Source organism: Epinephelus lanceolatus, chromosome 5 (genome assembly GCF_041903045.1).
Source record: "Epinephelus lanceolatus isolate andai-2023 chromosome 5, ASM4190304v1, whole genome shotgun sequence".
Lineage (NCBI taxonomy): Eukaryota > Metazoa > Chordata > Actinopteri > Perciformes > Serranidae > Epinephelus > Epinephelus lanceolatus.
In genome coordinates, this window is record NC_135738.1 from 35,706,443 (window position 1) to 35,721,999 (window position 15,557).

At 43.1% G+C, this 15,557-nt stretch overlaps 2 protein-coding genes across 4 annotated transcripts in view; both read right to left on the bottom strand.

Annotated features, from left to right (window-relative positions):
* The window catches only part of fanca (FA complementation group A), a 31,367-nt gene extending 28,654 nt beyond the window's left edge, over positions 1 to 2,713 (bottom strand). For all 3 annotated transcript variants that reach the window (XM_033635493.2, XM_033635491.2, XM_033635490.2), the window contains exons 1-3: positions 2,502 to 2,713; positions 1,102 to 1,214; positions 442 to 538 (exon numbers count right to left, since the gene is read on the bottom strand). In XM_033635493.2, coding sequence (XP_033491384.2) covers positions 442 to 538; positions 1,102 to 1,214; positions 2,502 to 2,562 — 271 coding nt within the window. In that variant the 5' untranslated portion in view covers positions 2,563 to 2,713. The remainder of the gene's footprint in view (positions 1 to 441; positions 539 to 1,101; positions 1,215 to 2,501) is intronic.
* A 9,893-nt stretch (positions 2,714 to 12,606) lies between these two features.
* slc10a3 (solute carrier family 10 member 3) lies at positions 12,607 to 15,060 on the bottom strand. The gene has a single exon (XM_033633980.2). It carries the CDS (start codon positions 14,592 to 14,594, stop codon positions 13,179 to 13,181), a length of 1,416 nt encoding a protein of 471 aa, XP_033489871.2. The 5' UTR covers positions 14,595 to 15,060; the 3' UTR covers positions 12,607 to 13,178.
* Positions 15,061 to 15,557: the final 497 nt, after the last annotated feature.

The window sequence follows — 15,557 nt, forward strand, 5'->3', positions numbered from 1 at the left end:
CAATACAACACATCCTGTAGTTTTGAGCATTTACTTTGTGTCACAGTTAGGATGTCGTCATGCGGCACTACTGTGAGTAGTGACCATTTCAATGAGTCTACTTTGTGGTGTATAAAAGCAAGCAAAAATCTTCTGAATACTGTCAGTTGTCAAAAAGATAAACAATGAAAAATGTCGGACATCATGCAAAGATTATGTGAAGATGCTAACTCAAATGTGAGGTGTTGAAGAATCCTAACACACAACAAACACTGAGAGTTGCAGAAACTCCTTCCTTGTACCGCACTTTTCCTTCTTCATAGTTTTACAGCGCTTGGTTTTGCGATTAATGTGTGGAGCAGCAGGTGTCTCTGAGGCACTGACTGTGTCAACTTTTGTCACTATGGCAAAACTGATGTACAGCACAGAGGCTATTTCTGAAACTTAGTATCAATAACTCACCCAGCAATGAACCTGCAATGGAAGATGTGATGCCCTCAGACCCCGCATGTTCCTGCTCTCCTGTCTGAGTGCAGAAAGCGTTGCACGGATCTGGATTCTACAGAAAGTGTGTAAAAAAAACAGTGAAGGTTAGTAACTACTAAAATTCAAACATATCATCAGTCCTGCCCTCAATTTGAGGATGAAGCTGCTTTCCTAACTCTTAAAAGGCCACTCTATAGTGCATCATACATGTATCATCCATCCAGAAGCACTTATTCCAAATGCCTTTGATGGTTTAATTCCATAAATAAATAAAATATAAATGCTTTTAGCCACAATGCAATGTAGAATATTTTTCACCAAAACCAATCAAGTTGCATATTGATTGACTGATTGCATAATATTGGGTAAGTGCTGTATTGTGGCCAGTAAAAGCTGCAAATCTTTCCATACAGTCAAATATAACATCACAATTTACTTTCTTACCCATCTAGCACTTTCGTTGCAAATTTGAAGTTATGACATCATCTGACAGTTATGACATTGTCAGCTGTTACATGCCTTTTACTTACTTAGTCCACAGATTAGAATAAAATGTGGTTATAATGGTTTAATGTCTGTACATTGGCTGTGCAGCCCTGTGGGTTCTGCCTTCATTGCTGATGTATACTGACTCACCCCGACCTCCCTGAGCAGACTGCAGAGGTTCTGCTGCTGCTCCAACAGCTGGATCGTTGCCTCCTGCAGCCTCTGACCATCGCCCTGCTTCGGCCTCTTCACCACACGACCAGCTGGGAATACAACAGCAGGAAAAAAAACACATAATGCTTAGAATAAGATTTATATAGAGACAGTGTCAATATTGTGTAACACAGTTCGCCAAACAGTACAGAATTTTCTTACTTTGTTGTTATGTTACTTATTGCAAAAATTAAGCTAGTTGTAAAATGTTGGCCAGTTTTACAGGGATTGTTCAGTTTTTTGAAGTAGGGTTGTACGGGGTAGTTATCCATAGTCAGTGTATTAGCTACAGTAGATGTCGGCCGGCACAACACACTGGAGAAGCAGGCTTGAGTCAAACATGGAAGCTAAGCAATGTATTGCTTTGGATGGGTGTCAGCAACAAAATCTTAGCGTATCTTAGCCACCTAAAAAAAAATAACACCTAAAAAAATCTATATCAGTTTGAGTGCACACTATATTTAGAGTATTTTCGCTGCTTTACTTTAACCTCAGACTGATTTCCAACTGGAAAATAAAGCTGTTATATCGCTCTTTTCAAAGCCAGACTTCATTGAGGAAAAATGTGATTTAATATTGCTAAACACAGGAGCTATTGGTCTCCTGCTGCACACAATAACACAAACTAATGAACCATTTGAAGCAACAGTATACCAGCAGCTCATGTGTTCAGCAAGCTAAAATGTTTCTGTCAATGGAGTCTGGTGGCTTTGATGAGAGCATAAATGGGGAACTGAAACAGTTAACGGTTTAAGGGGCTGTCTGAGGAAAAGGTAAAGCACTAACTATACGCTCAATATGGCATACAATTATACTGATATTAATAGTAGGACTTTTTAGGTGGCTACATTACGTTTCGTTGCTGACCCTGTCCACAGCAGTACATTGCTCAGCTTCAGTGTCAGACTCCTGCCTGCTTCTCCAAACTGGGGGCGTGCCGACTGACATCTACTGTAGGTAGCACACTGACTATGGCTAAGTACCTCATACAACCCCACTTCAAAAACAAAAAGAACCATCCCTTTAAGGAGGACAGATAGGTGAAATGCTGGCACCTTTGGAAGGTTATTTAGTTGAAAAAGAAATGTATATAAGGGTGCTTCCCTATAAAGAGTCACACCAAACTCCACTTAAAAGTTGGCAATTTAACACACTCACGCTAACAGCCGACGTTACAAACGTCAGTCAGTATTTGTCGAGACAATGAAGACATAATCATAACAATGGTTGTTGGTCTGACTACGTTTTCATAGCGTGCATTTTAATTTCAGACTGTATTTACATATTGTGTTAAATGGTGCTAGCGTTGACATAACTCGGTCCAGCTGCTAACTCACCGAGGAGGCTCGACACAGTCCTTTTCTGAGAAACCGAATCACACGTTGCACTCAGTGACATTTTACTTTAACTGAATGTTTCTCGGCGCTTTTGAAGACAGTCGACGTTTTCAATGACCGCATTCATTCCTTAGTTAGCCCCATTTCTCTTTCAAGCTGTAGCGGCACTGTTTTGGCTGTTCTCCTCCTCCATGTTTCTCCTCGCGCTCTTCTCTCCCATTGGTCAATGCTACAGCCAATCAGGATAGACCACTGCCAGTTACCAGCTGTGGGACAAACAGAAAACAACCCGGAGTTATAAAGTCCTCAACTGTTGTTTCCACCGATGTTTGTTTTAAAAGTTCAAGTTCAGACGGTCAGTTTCTCACTCTGAATAACTGTACTAAATGAATGAATAAATAAATAAATCCATCACATTCATGTATGTCTTTGTGGAAAAAAATCCTTACAAAATTAGTCAGGTCATTAACCAACACATCAATGTCCACACACATGACAGTGCACAAATAGATTGATGAATGGTACAGAAGGCATGTCACCTCTCCTTCTTTAGTCATCAAACAGGTCCAGCGATGCCAGGTGTTTACCCTCCTCATATACTGACTGACTGACTGATTGGAAGCATGTAACTAGAAAATTCAGTGAAATTATAATTATTATTATCATTATAAGTATTGGTAGTAATAGATAGTTGTACTATTAATAGTAGTAGCATTACCATTATTGTTGTTATAATAAGAATGATGATCATCTTTATTTCTAAAGCACTTTTAAAACAGTGTTACAAAGTGCTTCACGGGACAGCAAGATAAAACAGACGAGTCATGGAGTCAGTAGGTTTTAAAGGTCCAGTGTGAAGCAGATGTGGAATTTAATACAATAATTATGTTTTACTTTAGTGTATAATCACCTGAAAATAAGAAATGTTGTGTTTGTGTTACCTTAGAATGAGGGTTTATATCTACATAGGAGCATAGACTGTATAAAATAAGGAGGTGGGTCCTCATCCATAGATATCACCTTGTTCACTGCCATTTTTCTACGGTAGCCCAGAATAGACAAACTAAACACTGACTCTAGATAGGGCCATTTGTGTTTTTGCATTGGCCACTGTAATTAGCAGCCACTCCATGATGAGAGTGTCAGAAAAACACTTATTTTTAACAAGAAACTGCTTTACTCAGTGTTTATAAAGGTTTAAATCACTGGGTTCATTTGTTCTGGAGAGGAAGGGGCCTCTGTGGATAATTTAGCTCCCAGTAAAAACCTCCTGACGTTTGGATCATAAGTTATCAGAGAACAAAAAGGTGAATACAAATCAGCAGGTGCTTAGCTAGTGGCACTTCTCTAACATGCCGAATTATGTCAGAGAAACACTGATTTGTAATGTCAAACTGCTTTATTCCGTACTACACTGAAGGAATTCTAACTGGGAGAAGTTTCAACTGGTTGCAATCTGCAGTCTTCACCTTTAGATACCACTAAATCCTCCTAAATCTTACACACTGTTCCTTTAAATGAAAACGGATTTTTAAAAAAATATATGCCTACACTGTCACAACCTTGATTCGGGGGGTCTGGTACTTCAGAAATAATCACACCACTGTATGCCTGAATGGTTACAGTACATAAAACTGAACTTGACTCAAATTTTTAAAATATTGTCTTTATCCTCTCTCTGTTTCTTAGTGGTCAGTAGCCAATCATTTTCTTTTTGCATCTCCAAATACTTCCTTTTCTGAAAAGGTAATGATTCAAAAGTAGGCCTCTCATGCAGCTCTGGTAACTACATTCAGTTCCATGTGAACTTGCTGAACAACATTTTATGCGCTCTTTGAACATGGGCGAGATGTAACCAGTTCTGAAACTTAACCTGAACTTTTGTTGTGTAGCCAAAGATAACAGGAGTGTCAGTTTACTGTACCCTATTATATCATAGAAACACCTCTGCACTGTATATCAGTTTTCATCATCCTGTACTGTGTGTGTCTGTTCTTTTTCCACGTTTTTATTTGTTCTTCAGTGTATGTTAACAGGGTGTTGCTGTAAAGAGCATATATGCTCAACTGATCTGTATTTAAAAAAGGTTAAATAAATATAACTGTCTGAGGAGAATATGGATCCTTAAAACATACACATTTAAACAGTTAAGCCATTTTTCAGCCGCGGCCTTATTGTGATGTTGTTTTCCCATTATTTGTGATAGCATTGCATTATTTAATCTCACTGACAAATCGTTTTGCTGCAATCTTTAAATAGTGTTAAACACAGCTATGGAGTGGTGATGTAGGTTTCTAGAATTAGCTTGATTTACACAGGAAGCAGAGAGTCTACAGAATTAAGTGCACATATATAATGAAGGGTTTAGGGGTTGTTGAGTGTCATCCACTTAATTTCTTGCATTTTGGTGAATGGTCATGCACCAATTTGTGCATTTTCTGCATCAATTTATGGTGTAAATGTCTTTAATTTTCCATCCCTCCATCCAATTTTATTGACTTGTCCAGGGTTGGGTTGCAGGGCCAGCAGGCTGAGCAAAGTACTCCAGATGTCCCTCTTCTCAGCAACGCTTTCCAGTTCCTCCCGGGGGATTCCACAGCGTTCCCAGACCGGGGCCTCCTACTAGTTGGGCGTGCCCGGTAAACCTCTAATGGGAGGCGTCCAGGAGGCATTCTGATCAGATCACTCATGAACAAAACACCGAGATACTTGAACTTCTTCGCTTGGGGCAGCAACTCTCTCCCAACCTAGAGGGGGCAAGCTCCATCTTCTGGCAGAGAACCATGATCTCAGACCTGGAATCTTCACACTCGCACACGCATCAGACTCAAACCACCTGCAAACCACCCCAGTGCATTCTGGAGGTCACAATGTGATGCAGCCAACAGAACTACATCATCTGCAAAGAGCAGATATGCAATTCTGAGGTCCTCAAATAGTCTTTAGTTTTGTCAAATTAAGAGTCCTCCACTAATGTGCTTATTTTAAATATTGATGGGGCTCATGTCCCTTGCGTCTCCCCCTGAAATCTACATACTGATGCAGTTTGTAAGTGAAACATTGATCTGTATCTATCCACTTTTCCAACATGTTTTTTTCCATATTTTTTCAGCTGTGACCACTAATGCAATAATAAAACATACAAATACAAATAATACTACATACAAATAATAACAATAATAATAATCTTTATTTACAGAGCACTTTTCAAGTCATTAAAAAACACATTTTGCTGTATAAAAACCAATACAGTGTAGGAAAAGGTGAGCAGAGGGAAAGAAAAACTTTTTAAAAACTTTTATTTATTTATTCTTAGAGGAAATAAAAACAGTCTGAGGAAATGACTCCATTTCCATTGTTGCACTGTGGGACAACAGTATCCATGAACACCACAAAAAATCTGAGTAAGAAAAGGAAAGTATGTTGGTACTCAACTTTGCCTTTTTTTCAATGTGAATGCACCAGAGACTAATGCCCTGTATAACCAGTATGTACTGTAACCAGGATGCAGGGCATGTTGGGACAGGTGTGGCTGTAATATAAGCTTCCCCCGCATCCCCCCGGTTGTCTTATTATGGGAAGCTGCAGCTGAGTGTTTTCTCAAAACTAAAGCTATCAACCAGGTTATTATGTATAGAAATACCTTTGTTATTCAAAACAAATATGATTGTGACGCAGTGCAGGTGAGTGCCACACCTTGCCAAACCACACTGAGTGACCATGACTGTACAGCAGCAGGCTCCGTCTCGTCCTCACTGTGTTGAAGATCATTCCTCACAGTGAACAGAGTCCTCTCACTTCAGTCTAATATGTTTTTTCTGGACTTCCCAGCTCTATTGCGGCAGGCAGCAGGAAAACCGTCTCATGGGAGCCGGTGAAAGGAACTCATGAAAACTTAATGCAATGTGTCCTCATGAATTTTTAAGAGCGCTCTCTTCCTATTGTGCCACTAATGTGCGGGATAGTAATATAAACAGGAGTGCTGATGTACAGGGCTGAGTGCAAACCTACCAGCAAGGCAATGTGTCATCACCTGTCAGCCCCATGACAAACAACACACAGTGACACCTGAGCATGCGCGCACACACACACACACTCACACACACACACTCACACTCACACACACACACTCACACTCACACACACACAAGTGTTCAGTTACAGCAGCAACTCTTGTCTGAATCACTGGAGGGAAAAGTTTTGATTAATGACTGGATCTGGACCTCAGCAGGATTTAATGTGCGTGTGTGTGTATATAATAGAGTTTGAGAAGGAGGCAGAGGGAGCGCACCATGTCAACATGATGTTGCTGTGATTGCATTAAAACTTTCCACTTCCAGTAGCAGGTTAGCTCACACAAAGCATACCAAGTATTAGATATAGCCTACCAAATTCAAACAGAAATTTCATGTATGTCAAGTCAAAAAGAGCCTGAAACAAACACAGCACAGCCTCTGAAAGCCAGAATTCCCAGCTACTCTTAAAGCAATCACAGACTTGTTTCCTATGTATTAATAAATGATTGTATTCTGGACATTTTGTACTGTGGGACAATACAAAATGTAATTTTTCCTGCATCTTTAAATAACAAAACTGAATAAAGAAATGAAAGAACGCTTCATTTAATGTTCATTCCTTATAGAACTTGTTTTGTGACTCAAAGTGATATTAGCAATAATAATAAGGGTAGTTTAGGAGCTATCACAGACTATCACAAATACAAAAAAACAGACATAGCCACCGTGACATCACCCTTTGATTTTTGGACTCCTGTTTTGAAGCTTCGAGTCCAACATTTTGGCTGCCATCTTGATTTTTTGGGGCCAGAAGTGACCATATTTGGATGAGAGGGTGGAGCTGGGGAGAAGCGAGGGGTAATGGTGCGTTCGTTTTGTACTCGGGGGTCGGAAGTCGGAAGTGGAAATGATGTCAACTCCAAGTTGACAACAGTTTTTGCATTCTAGTTGACAACGGTGGATAAAGCCTGATTTATGGTCCTGCGGCGTACCTAAAACATACCTACGTCGTTGCTGTGACGCCGCCGTGAACCCTTCGAACTTCTCTGTCACTCCATTTCATCGCGGTGCAATTCACCGCCAGAGCGGTAGGAGGCTGCGTTCCTTTCCTGAATGGTTATCGTCGTCTCTAGTTGATTCTTTGTTTAGCTTCCGGCTTTTCCGGTCACAGAGAAATGAACGCGGAGCACGGACAGACGGCTCCGGCCGTATCCCTATCCGTATCCGTATTGAACGTTGAGCATAATGGCATATATATAATGAGACTTAATACTGCAACATCTACATTGCAGCAGAAGATGTTTAAAGATGGCGGGGATGGCGCAATCTGGAAATACGGAACCGGAAATGCGTTGCTACCAAGCAAACCAATCACAACCCTCTCGGTCTGCGCTGGGTCTGCGTCGCCTCGACGTGTAGTTACATTTTTGGGGAGGTGCACGTCAGGCTACGCTGGGGGCTACGGGGAGCCTTCTGCGTAGCCACGTACCCTACAACGTAGCGACGTTGTTGATTTAACGCAGGACCATAAATCAGGCTTAAAGCCTGATTTATGGTCTTGCATTGAATCAACAATTTCCATAGCTACGTACCCTACGACGTAGCGACGTCATTGATTTATGGTCCTGCGTTGAATCAACGATGTCGCTACGTCATAGGGTACGGGGCTACGCAGAAGGCTCGCCGTAGCCCCCGGCGTAGCTTGATGTGCACCTCCCCAAAAATGTAACTACACGTCGAGGCGACGCAGACCCAGCGCAGACCGGCAGGGCTGTGATTGGTTTGCTTGGTAGCAACGCATTTCCGGTTCCGTATTTCCAGATTGCGCCATCCCCGCCATCTTGAAACATCTTCTGCTGCGATGTAGATGTTGCAGTATTAAGTCTCATTATATATATGCCATTATGCTCAACGTTCAATACGGATACAGATAGGGATACGGCCGGAGCCGTCTGTCCGTGCTCCGCGTTCATTTCTCTGTGACCGGAAAAGCCGGAAGCTAAACAAAGAATCAACTAGAGACGACGACAACCACTCAGGAAAGGAACGCAGCCTCCTACCGCTCTGGCGGTGAATTGCACCGCGATGAAACGGAGTGACGGAGAAGTTCGAAGGGTTCACGACGGCATCACAGCAACGTCGTAGCGACGTCGTTGAGTCAACGCAGGACCATAAATCAGGCTGATTTATGGTCCTGCGTTGACTCAAAGATGTCGCTACATCGTAGGGTACGTGGCTACGCAGGAGGCTCGCCGTAGCCCCCGGCGTAGCCTAAATGTAACTACACGTCGAGGCGACGCAGACCCAGCGCAGACCGAGAGGGCTGTGATTGGTTTGCTTGGTAGCAACGCATTTCCGGTTCTGTATTGCCAGATTGTGCTATCCCCGCCATCTTGAAACATCTTCTGTTGCGATGTAGATGTTGCACATATGTTGCAGCATTAAGGCCCATTTATGCTCAACGTTCAATACGGATACGGACGGAGCCGTCTGTCCGTGCTCTGCGTTCATTTCTCTGTGACTGGAAAAGCCGGAAGCTAAACAAAGAATCAACTAGAGACGACGATAACCATTCAGGAAAGGAACGCAGCCTCCAACCGCTCTGGCGGTGAATTGCACCGCGACGAAATGGAGTGACAGAGAAGTTCGAAGGGTTCACGACAGCGTCACGGCAACGTCGTAGGTACGCCGCAGGACCAGAAATCAAGCTTAAGTCGAAAAAAAACATGGACGTTACCGTTCTACCATTGGGCTAGCCGTAGCCACTGTTAGCAGTATCAGTTGATAACAACTCAATATGTGGCATTTTGCACATACAGACAGCATAGCAACATGCCCACGGATAAAAATTTAACAGTACTATGGGTATGGCTGACCTAATGTAAAACAAATAAGATAGAATTGCTATAAACAGTACTTTAGCAGAGTGTTTACTCACTGTGAATGTGACCGGCAGCCATCGTGAATTCGTAAGTCAGGGTTGATGTGGTTGCTCCGAGTTTCCGAGTTGGAAATCCGACCTCAGGGTGCGTTCAAGTTTAAACTTCAGACTGGAAACTGGGAATTTCTGACCTCTGAGTACAAAACAAATGCAGCACAAGTCTGACTCACACACTGCCGGAACGCCTCGCTGACATCCTGTGACTCAAAAAAGCCCCACCTTTGATAATATGTAACTCCAATCCCCAAAAAATGTACATAAGTGACATAAAAAAAGAACTCACCCGGTACAATTGTCATGAATGGGGAAAGTAGCGAGACCAAAACTTTTTTTTGTACCAGCCTGTAAACGTATTTATTTATGCTGTAAATGTGGGCATTTGAACATGGGGGGCTGTGAGGACTGACTCTGTTTTAAAGCCAACCTGAAGTGACCATTAGGGTTTTTGGCATGTCTGTGCTGGCTTAATGTTTCAGCCTCAGAGGTTGCCGCTTGGTCTCTATAGTTCATTTCTTCATTTATGACAACTGTATGAGGGGTAAATCTTTGTATAACTCACCCATGTAGATTTCATCAAAACTTAAACTTCTACTTATTTAAGGGTGGAGTTTGAGTGACACGCTGTCTGCGAGGCGTCACCACAGTCTAAGAGTCAGACTCTTCTCCAAATGTGGTCATTTGTGGCTCAAAAAAAAAAAAAAAAGGCTGATTGCAGAACTTAAGTCTTCAGAAAGACAGTGCACACACCAATGGGTGACGTCACAGTAGTTATGTCCATTATTTACACAGTTTATGGCTGCTCTGCATGTATAATTTATGTACACAGTAGCAGCTCTCATTTATTGCATGTTCGTTTAATATGCTGTATAGCTGTACTTGATTATGATAGTATAGGAAATGAGTTTTCAGATTTTTTATTTCTTTGTGGGGTGGGCATACTCTGAGCGGATTTGGCCCCCCTCCAATGTTGATTTCATGGCTACGGCCTTGGTCAGATCTATTTAGTTTCCACTGATGGCACAAATGTATTTAGTTACAGATGCATCCATGTAGGTCAGGGAACAGCTCCGACCATGACAAAGGCCTCGAGTGACAAAAATCAATAATGATGCTACAAAAAGGTTCGTGTTTAACGTATGAGAGAAAGTGGTCATGATTCAGAGAGATCATGTTGCTCTTCCTACAGTCATCATTCCCTTGGGACAGAGAACGGGACCACCCCTCCTCTCTCTGCGAGGCGGCCACTGGAGTTGGAACATAGCAGCACTGACTGAGACTCTTATACCCAACAACTTCTGCTCGGCCCGGAGGCTTTACAGCTGTGCTACATTCCTGAGAGCTCAGTTAAATCTGCTAGGCCAAAACAGCAGGTCTGAACTCGTTTTCCACTACATCAGCCCCCTCAGCAAGTGTGTTAATGAAAGCACATAAAAGTCTGTTGCTCTCGATGCGTAAACAGGAAGTGCGGTCTGTACATAAAAATACCTGTATGTAAAGTGTTCCCCTTTTCTCACTGGAGCTGTGAGCTGTTTCTTAGACAGGAAAGGGAAGTGTGGTCACTGTGAACAGTGTGTACATATTCTGAATCCGCTTTCAATAGTTCAACAGTGAGCTGATAAAAACTGGACCTTGGCCTCTGGTACAATGGGTTACTTATCTAAAGGCCCACACTGTCATTTAACAGACTAGTCGTCTTTTTAACCTACTCTCTTTGATTCGTCTTATAGTACTTAAGCATTCTCATTTTATCACTTCCGGAAAAGCACTTTGCAAATTCTTTCACTTACCTCTACTTGTATCTAACACATAGTTTTTCAGGAGACTCAGACAGGTTTGGTCTCATTTGCCCTCAGTTTTCTACCACAGACACATCTGCCACCAGAAAGGAAGTATGTGGTGCTTGATGCAGTAAAAAAAAAAAAAAAAAAAGACATATGGAAAACACCTACAGCAACATGTCTTCCCAGACACAATGTTCTCAGACCACACTGTAAACACTAAACTCAAAGCACTTTGTACCAAAGAATCAGTCCCTACAGGAAAACTGTCGACAGTGTGTTCAGTGGGTTATGTAAAGTAACAGGGACATTTTACTGTTGAGCTTTTCCACTTTTTTCAACTGTCTTAATACAATGAGCAGCACAAACTTAATTCCATTCACCTCTGTTGTAAAGATACTACAGGTAAAAGTCAAAACTGTACTTAAAGGTATTATGTGCAGGATTTTCCTTTAAAAATGCACAGACACACAGAAGTAATGCCTCTCACTGATCACCTACGATCCACTAAAAGTGTGTGATGTATTTATCTTCAGACACTTTGCCCTCTGCCTGTGTTTTCCTACTATTTTGTAAGTACGTACAAATATCCCAGGATTATTCCTAGTACTTGAATAAATCTACCTTTTCTGTAATGAAACAGCAGTCAAAGAAAGTAACAATGGCCTCTCCTGCTGTATGAAATGATGAAATTGTTTGATTTAAATATATTTAACATTAGAGCTGCAACGATTAATTAGTTCTCAACTATTAAAATCAGTTTGAGTAATTTTTAAGTCAAAATTCTGTGATTGCAGCTTCTTAAATGTGAAATATATATATATATATATATATATATATATATATATATATATATATATATATATATATATATATATATATATATATATATATATATATCACAGCAAACTGAATATCTTTGGGTTGTGGACAATAGCAGACATTCAAGGACGTCATTTTAGGATTTGGGAGACAGCGTTTAACATTTTTCACCATTTTATGACATTTTACAGACCAAACAACCAACTGAGAAAATGTTCGACAGACTGATTGACAATGAAAATAGTCATAAGTTGCAGCCCTGTTATATATACAAGAGCTGGAATCAGAAGCTTTAATTTAAAAAGATTCAAAATGTAATATGTTCCACACTGGAATTTAAACACATACTACGATGCCACTCTTAAAATATGTTGAACCATCTTTCTACCACCTGTGTGCTAAAGTAAAACCAAACAGTCACGGGTTGGTGTTCTGGTGAAATGCAGCCTGGTCTCACTCTTCATATAACAAACAGCCTGTTAACGCTCTATTGACATTGACCTGTTAGACATGTTTCTTTGCACACAAACTCTGAACACACTGAAGCCTGCTTTAACAATGTTTTTATTTACTTTTTCTTCACTTCTCCTGTCTAATATTCAAGTACATGGATCCGCAGATCCAGGAAACACAATCAGTAGCAAATACTTTCATAACATCATCATGTTCTTGTTTGATTCACAAATGATTCCACTTTACCCCCAAAAATTCTCCCCCGGGCTAAGACACATGGACCTCTTGTAAACATGATGCAAATCAATCTTTGCTTTTTGATTACAAAAAGTAATCTGGTAGAAAAATATCTTTTCTTTTATAGGTATGTCTCTTCTTAGGAATATTTACATTGTATACCTCACAGTATAATCTGATTTTAAAAAGTACATACTGGAAAATAAACACAAAAGGTCTCAGAGGGGTAAAAGGCCTTTGGTTTTCATGAAAAATACGAACGACAAAAACACAAAAAGAGTTCATTCACTGTCCCGTGTGCCACAACAGTGATGACTGGATTGGTGATTGTTGTGTGTCTCGTAGCCTTGACTGTGGGACACCAAATTTCCACAGGTTTGAAAAAGTTCATTCTGCAAAAAAGTTCAGAACAAAAAAACTATGGCTACAATCAGGCGTCACTCCTGGGGGTGGCAGACCCACACAACCTGCGCTGAGCAAAGTACCCCAGAACTATGAGAAGCATCTCGGAGGTGCTGCTGAGGGCCACGATGAAGGGTGCCTGGGACGCGAAGTCAGCCTCCAGACGGCGGAAGGACAGCTGCATGACAGCGAGTGCCAGCAGGCTGTTCTGGACGCCCACCTCTATGCTGACAGTCTTCCTCTGGGGTGGGGCAAGGCCCGCCAGCTTGGCCAGGATAGCCCCAACTAGCAGCCCCAACAAAGGCACCGTCACCCCAACTGCCACAATCTGGGGCCTGACGTTGGCCAGGATGGATGCACCCATTTGGTAGGCCATGAAGATTCCACCTACGATGAGCACGAAGCTGAAGGGTCGTATGAGTGCCAGCAGGACGCGTGTGAGGGCGGGCAGGCGCAGCTTGACCAGCATGCCCAGAGAGATGGGGATGGCGATGAACAGGAGGGTGCCAAGGATCTTCACAAACGGCACGTGCAGGGCAGCGTGCACACCCAAGAGCCGACCATACAGAGCTGATGACAAAGGCATGGCTGCTGCCGCCACCACTGTGGACACCAGGGTCATGGAGATAGCCAGGGTGACGTCTCCTCCGAGCAGCAGACTGTACAGGTAGCCGCCCCCACCACCCGGGGCAGAGCAGGTGATGACCAGGCCCAGAGAGAGCGCTTTAGGCAGTGAGGCCAGCCGGGATACACAGTAGGCATACAATGGCATCACCAGGAACTGACCCAGCACCCCTAAGAGCAGGGGCACCGGGCTCCTCAGTAGACCCCGCAGCACCTCCACCTCCACCTTGCACCCGAAGGCACACTTGTTGACGAAGATGAGGGGCAGCAAGGCAAACAGCACAGGGTTCTCAGAGAAATGAGACAACCCACCCGACTGGATGAGCCGGGTGGCCGGGTCATCATTACCGGGCGCCACTCTGATTGAATAATCCGTCCTCTCCTCGATCAGAACCGGCACCGAATCCTGGTCCAGGTCCAGCAGCTGGATCTGCAGCTGAGCCCGGCCTGGGAGTCCGGAGCGGATACTGATAATGTAGCTCTTGGCTAGTCCTACGTGGCCACTATCTGTCACGTTAAGTATGGAGAGGACCTCCGGGTCCAGGGAGCGGACCGTCACCGTCTGCTTCCAGCTCTGTCGGCCCTTCCTGCTCGCCGCGGCGCTCCGGTACTGGCTGGAGATTACAATCACGCCGTTGGTGTTTTCGGGAAACTCAAATTCCTGCGATGACCCGTCCCCGATTGTGATGTACCTGCTGCTGCTGTCGGCCGTCAGGTTGGTGTCGTTGCTGCTATCGACAGTTAGGTTTCCGGTGGCCCACGCCCGGTCCGCTCCGCCGGTAATAAGGAAGAGACAACAGAATGTAAATAGCGTCCTCATCTTATTGACGGACAGGGGGCGGAGGGGCGCCGCAGAGACACGCTTCTCCCCCGCCAGCGGCCTCCCCCAGACGGTTACACCGCCGCCCTGTTACACCAGGACGGTAAACCTCTCATTCTAGTCTCCGGTATAAAACGACAGCGTCGGCAGCCGGCTCCACATCTCGTCTGGTTCCCATTTTCTCGCTGCCTTTATACCGGAACCTAAACATCACCCCGCCCTGTCCTGTCCGAGCCCAGCTCCACAGCAGCAGCCCCGGGCACACAGGAATCACACACACTCACACAGGTCTCTCACGGCCTCCCTTTTGTCTACTCGGTGATAAGATGTCCGTGTCGGTAAACCAAAGCCTCGCCTCGTCTTCCGTTTTTATTGTCTCTCCAGTAAACGGAAACTGAGAGCATCGTAGCTCAGCTGACGTTTGGTCTCTGTTCACAGCTAACGTTATTTCTTCAAAGCTATCTTTAGCAAAAGTCTCACTTCCGGTTATGACATACCAAAATAAACCCCTTTATTTATCTCAGTGATAAAAAGATGGATTAACTGGGTAGATGTGTTTGGTAGCCTTATTTCATTAACTGCAAATGTAACTGAATATTTGCATCACCAACATACGTTATAATATCAGCCAAAGAAGGTCCCGGATGTGTCAGAATTTATCTTCATAAGCTTGTTTTTATTGTGCTTCCATTGTGAAAATTCATACGTTAAATTGTGTTTTATAGAATTACCACATATAGACTCAAATTAAGTGTTTTATCACTGTATAGGATAACTGGCTGCACTGGACTTCATAGGAATCTGGAGGCAATAAGATTTGTACATGTGGTGCAAAGGGTTAGTAAAGCCAGGTATATACATCAACATTCCACCTGTGGCATAGACCAAGGATACTCAAGTTGCTTTGCCCAGGGGCCACTTTTGCAAAATGACAGGTAGCCAGGGGCCAGACAATACAGCCCT